Consider the following 6,055-nt stretch of genomic DNA (forward strand, 5'->3'; position numbering starts at 1 on the left):
CATTCTTTGGAAACCCTACAGGGCAGTTCTAACCTGTGTTACAGGATCACTATGAGTCGGAATCGACTCAATGGCAACGGGCAATGGGCATAGCAGAGCCCGGCGCACAAATAATACTCAACAAATGGTAGCCGATATTGTTAATCTGATATATTTATTTTTGCAGTTATGCGTGCTTTTTAGGCTAGGTTTCTATTGCTTTTTTTTTTTGTTATCATTCATTTTCTACACGCACGGGAGAGTGACTGAGGGGGCTGCCTGGCCCAGGGCTCCTGACCGCCAGCCCAGCCCCAGCTGCTGAGTGACACAGAGCCCCCGCGGTGCGCCTCCCATGCCCCTGATGCCTCCTTCTCTTTGGTGACGGTGTCTGCATCCAGCTTACACACCAGCGTTCCCAGCAGGGCTTTCAGAAGCCTTCTTCAGAAATCCGAATCCACACGAAGACGTTAGCAACAAGGAAAAGGTGCAAACTTTCCAGAACAGGCCCAGATTTTGAAAATGTGACAAAGAGGTTGTTGTCCAACTTTTCACACAAGAATTGGAGGAGGTTTAACTCGAGGAATAATAAACAGAGGAAAGCTGGCTAACGCAGAGCAGATGGCCCTGCAGGGCTGAGCTAAGCGTTTCAACGTCTTCTCCTTGGACCTTTGAGCTCAAGATGGCTGGACTCAGACCTTCGAACTTGAGATGGCTGGACGCTGGTTTCCTTAGCTAAAAATAAAGGTGATGCACTTGGGAAAACCATAAATGGGGCTGGTTTGATTTATGGGGTGGTTGGTGGACTAAAGTGTTCAAGAAACTATGACATGGCAGGCGTTTCAGATGGGCCACTGAGGCTCAGAAAGTACAAGATGCTTGCTGAAGGGCACACAGCCAGGATGAGAGAGGAACAAGGATTGGTCCTAGGTCTGTCTCATTACATGTGCCGTGGTGGGTCTGCAAACTTGGAATGGCAGGTGAGCAGAACAAAAGGTTGGTGGTCAGATAAATTTGAGAAACACTGATCCATCCATCCATATATATATATAGAGAGAGAGAGAGTACCTAGAGAGAGAGAGAGAGCTAGCTCCCTGGTGGCACAATGGTTAAGTGCTTGCCTGCTAAACGAAAGGTTGGTAGTTCAAACCCACCCAGCAGCTCTGCGGGAGAAGGACCTGGTGATCTGCTCCCGTAAAGATTACAGCCTAGAAAACCCTACGGGGCAGTTCTACTCTGTCACCTGAGGTTGCTATGAGATCGACTCGAGGGCACCTAACAACAACAACATAGAGAGATACCAAGCTTGATAGATAGATACAGATATGTATTTAAAGTGTATACCTTGATAAGTTTTGACATATGCCTATACCCGTGAAACCAGCACCACAGTCGAGATAGTGAACTTATCACTCTCGACACTTTCTTCATGACCTTCCGTAACTCCACCCTCCCACACCCCCACCTCTCGTCCCCAGACAACCACCAATGCGCTTTCTGTCACTATAATTTTCTAGAGTTTTATATAAATGGAATCGGACAGTATGGACTATATTTTGTCTGTCTTCTTACACTCGCCATAATTATTTTGAGATTCATGTTATCGTATGTTGATTCCTATATTGGTGGATAGTAATCCATTGAATGGGTATCCGGCAGTCTGTCTGTTCACCTGTAGGTGGGCATTTGCGTTGTTTCAAGTTTTTGGCTATTACAAATAAAGTTGCTATGAACATTTTTGGACAAGTTTTTTTTTTTTTTTTTAATAATTTTTATTGAGCTTTAAGTGAACGTTTACAAATCAAGTCAGTCTGTCACATATAAGCTTTTATACACCTTACTCCATACTCCCACTTACTCTCCCCCTAATGAGTCAGCCCTTCCAGTCTCTCTTTTTGTGACCGTTTTGCCAGTTTTGCCAGTCTAACCCTCTCTACCCTCCTATCTCCCCTCCAGACAAGAGATGCCAACACAGTCTCAAGTGTCCACCTGATACAAGTAGCTCACTCTTCATCAGCATCTCTCTCCAACCCATTGTCCAGTCCCTTCCATGTCTGATGAGTTGTTTTCGGGAATGGTTCCTGTCCTGGGCCAACAGAAGGTTTGGGGACCATGACCGCTGGGATTCCTCTAGTCTCAGTCAGACCATTAAGTCTGGTCTTTTTATGAGAATTTGGGGTCTGCATCCCACTGTTCTCCTGTGGACAAGTTTTTATACGGACAAATGCTTTCTTTTCTATTGGATAAAACTAGGAGTGGAGTGGCTGCGTCATATGGTAGATAGAAGCTTTACTTTTTAAAAAACCTCCATACTGTTTTCCAAAGGAAACAGTTGTAACATTTTACATTCCCGCCAGAGTTCCAGTTCCTCCACATCCTCACCAACACTTGATGTGGTCAGTCTCTTTTATTTTTGCCACCTTAATAAGTTTGTAGTGGCATCTCAGAGTCCCTGTGTGGTGCAAACAGTTAACACACTCAGCTGCAAACTGAAAGGTTGGAGGTTCAAGTCCACACGAGGTGTCTCGGAAGCAAAGTCTGGTGATCTGCTTCTGAAATCAGCTATTGAAAACCCTGTGGAGCACAGTTCTACTCTGACACGCATGGGGTCACCATGAGTTGGAGTTGACTGGACTGCAACTGTTTTTTTTTTTGGTGGTGTGTTTAATGACTAATACTGTTGTGCTTATTTCCATGTACTTGTTTGCCATCTGTATATCGTCTTTGGTTAAGTATTCATTCATATCTTCTGCCTATTTCTAAATTGGGCTGTTTCTTTTCCTGTTATTGATTTATGAGAGTTCTTTATATATTTTGGATACAAGTCATTTAACAGATATATGCTTTGCACATATTTTCTCGTCTGTGGCTTATCTTTTTATTCTCCTATTAGTATCTCTCTCTTTTTTTTTTTTTTTTCTTTTGGAGCAATTTATGGTTGTTTAAGTGAAAGTTCACAGAGCAAATTAGTTTCCCGTTCACAATTTATACACAGCTTGTTTCGTGACATTGGTTGCAAACCCTTGAATGTGTCAGCACTCTCCCCCCTTCCCTGGATTCCCCTTGTCCATTTGCCCAGCTTTCTTGCCCTATCTTCCTTCTGAACTTTGCTTTTAGGCAAGTGCTGTCCTTTTGGTGTTGTACAGTTGATTGTTTTGAGGTGTACATTCCTCACTGGTGTTATTGTTCATTTTTTAGGCCTGTCTATTGTATGGCTATTAATGTGATCTCTGGGAGTGATTTCAGTTTCAAGTTCAGAGGGTGTCTAAGGGCCATAGTCGTGGGGCTTCCATCAGTCTCTATCAGATCAGTAAGCCTGATCTTATGTACGAGTTTGAATTTTGTTCTACATTTCTCTCCCACTCTGTCCGTGACCTACTGCTGTGGTCCAGGTCAGAGCGGTTGGTAGCGGTAGCTGGGCACCATCTACTTCTTCTGGTCTCAGGCTAGTGGAGGCCATGGTTCATGTGGTCCATTAGTCCTTTGGACTAATTTTTTTCCTTGAGTCTTTGGTTTTCTTCACACGTCTTTATTCCTCCCTGGTGTTGCCAGCCCCCTGGGCCACCATTCTCCTATATGGAGGCATACAACTCTATTGCGCTTGCCTCCTAGTTCAAGGAGCCGTGGTGGCGCAATAGTTAAGCATTCGGCTGCTGATCAGAAGGTGGGCAGTTTGATCCAGCCAGCAGCTCCACGGGAGAAAAGACCTGGTGATCTGCTCCTGTAAATGCTGCAGCCTAGGAAACCCTGTTACAGGGAGTTCTACTCTGCCTATAGGGTCGCTGTGAGTCAGAGTTGACTCGATGGCACCTAACAACAACAGCCCAAGAGACAATGGGGACAGGGAGCGTTCACCTGACAGCTCCTGCTCTGGGGCCCCATCCAGTAGTTCTCTGTCAGGTGCTCAAAGCTGCTCTGGTCCCAGCCTGTGACACCTGAGTTTTGCATGTCCTGGGAGCCACTTCACACCCTCATTTGTATGCAAGAGTCGTCTCCCAGGTGTGCTTCATAGGGCTGCTTTTCAAACCTGACTGCTTTCTGAATGCCTTCTGTAGTTCAAGGATTTTCGAGTTTTCTCATCCACACACACACAAAAGAAACCTTTCCGGTTTTTCTATGTTATCATAGATCAAAGCCATATTTAATCTCGTTTCTAGAGATTAGTAGTGAGAGAGGAGGCCGTAGCTGGTGTTCACCCCTCCACCCCATAGTGTTTAACCTGACGGCAAGATTCACATCTCTGAAGGAAGCTCTGGATATTTAGACTTCCCCGTACAGACCAGTTATGCCAGATGTTGTCATCACAGTTTGGTTTGAACTTCGATGCCCGTGTTTCCTTCGGCAAAGTTTTCTGGGGGCCCACCTGCAGAGGGGAAAGCATAACCATCCTTAGAAATGAAAATCTGAACACATCTCTCCCCTGAGGCTCCCACTGCTTTTACGATGGAGCCTTAACTGGCTTTACAACCCATCTCCACCCCAAGCTCCTTCCCCCCCACCTTCCCCAGCTCATCGCTCTCCACTGTCTCTCGATTCCAGGCTCAGGTAATCTTTGTTTCTGGTTCTACAAAGGGTCCCTGAGAGTCATTCCACAGAAGGTCCCTGATGGGATTAAGTCCCAAGTGCCCACACCTGTGGCCTGGATAACGTGCCTTATGTTACCTCTGCCTCCTCCTCTCTCTCTCCCTACCTTCCTGTTCCTGGGGCTGCCTCCCAGATAGGCTGCCCTGCTGTGAAGCATCAGCCCTGGGATGGGAGAAGTGGATTTTTGTGTGTGTGTGTGTGTGTGCTTTAGGTGAAAGTTTACAGCTCAAGTTAATTTCTCATACAAAAATTTATGCACACATTGTTATGCGACCCTAGTTGTTCTCCGTATAATGTGACCACACACTCCTCCTTTCTATCCCAGATTTCCCGTGTCCATTCAACCAGCTCCTATTCCTTTCTGCCTTCTCATCTCACCTCCAGACGGGAGCTGCCCATTTAGTCTCATGTTTCTAAGAATTCTTGAACTAAGAAGCACACTTTCTTCACGAGTATCATTTTACATCTTATAGTCAGTCTTATCTTTATCTGAAAAGTTGGCTTCGGGAATGGTTTTAGTTCTGGGTTAACAGAGAGTCCAGGGACCATGTCTTCTGGGGTTCCTCCAGTCCCAGTCAGACCATTAAGTCTGGTCTTTTTACTAGAATTTGAGTTCTGCACCCCATTTTTCTCCTGCTCCGTCAGGGACTCTCCATTGTGTTCCCTGTCAGGGCGGTCATTGGTGGTAGCTGGGCACCATCTCGTTCTTCTGGTCTCAGGCTGATGGAGTCTCTGGTTTATGTGGCCCCTTTTGTCTCCTGGGTTCATATTTTCCTTGTGTCTTTGGTGCTCTTCATTCTCCTTTGCTCCAGGTGAATTGGGAGGGAGAGATGGATCCTGAGCCATAGCTGTGGCACGGAGCAGAATGTACACTTCTCAGGTTTTGATCACGTGGCTTTGTGGACAGAGCACCAAGCCTCCTGATGGGACTCACCCCTGTCTGAACCCACGTGGCTGCAATGGAATATAGGGAAACATTCCACGGGGTCAAACCAAGTCAAGTGACCCCAAGAACAACAACCAAAAAAAAAAGGAAGAAAAAGAAGAAAGGTAAAGAAAAGAAGGGAACAAAATCCCCAACTACTCACAGAAGGAAGATGGCAACTTCCTGGAGGATGAAATCAGTCTATCTGCATCTTAAACTGCTGGGGCAAAGACGTAGCCAGGTTTCTTCAGCCTTCCGTACGACTGTGAGACAAGTGTCCCTCAAACGTGCCACATCCACAGGCAACTGAGTGAGTGTTAGCTGAGAAAGCAGACCACCAACTTCAGGCACATGTTTTAAGTGTCTCATCACATATGTAGAAATAAAGATAATACAATAATATAGTAAATAGTAAGGCGGAAATATTATTTGTAGTTAATCATTTACAATGTGTGTATATCTGGTTCATTGTTTATATCTATTTCACAACAATTCATTTTCATACTGTTTATGTCTATAGATTCCAAGTCATAATTACAGGTGGTTGGGAATGATGACAAGTGTTTATTG

At 45.3% G+C, this 6,055-nt stretch overlaps 1 protein-coding gene across 1 annotated transcript; it reads left to right on the plus strand.

Annotated features, from left to right (window-relative positions):
- Nucleotides 1-347: 347 nt before the first annotated feature.
- On the plus strand, nucleotides 348-1,629 carry APRG1 (APRG1 tumor suppressor candidate; the record flags this gene model as incomplete). The annotated part of the gene is given in 3 exon segments (XM_023554800.2): nucleotides 348-511; nucleotides 513-647; nucleotides 692-1,629. Coding segments are annotated over 3 exon segments (612 nt in total), but the record flags the coding sequence as incomplete, so codon positions are not given.
- Nucleotides 1,630-6,055: the final 4,426 nt, after the last annotated feature.

The sequence above is a fragment of the Loxodonta africana genome, chromosome 27 (genome assembly GCF_030014295.1).
Source record: "Loxodonta africana isolate mLoxAfr1 chromosome 27, mLoxAfr1.hap2, whole genome shotgun sequence".
Classification (NCBI taxonomy): Eukaryota; Metazoa; Chordata; class Mammalia; order Proboscidea; family Elephantidae; genus Loxodonta; species Loxodonta africana.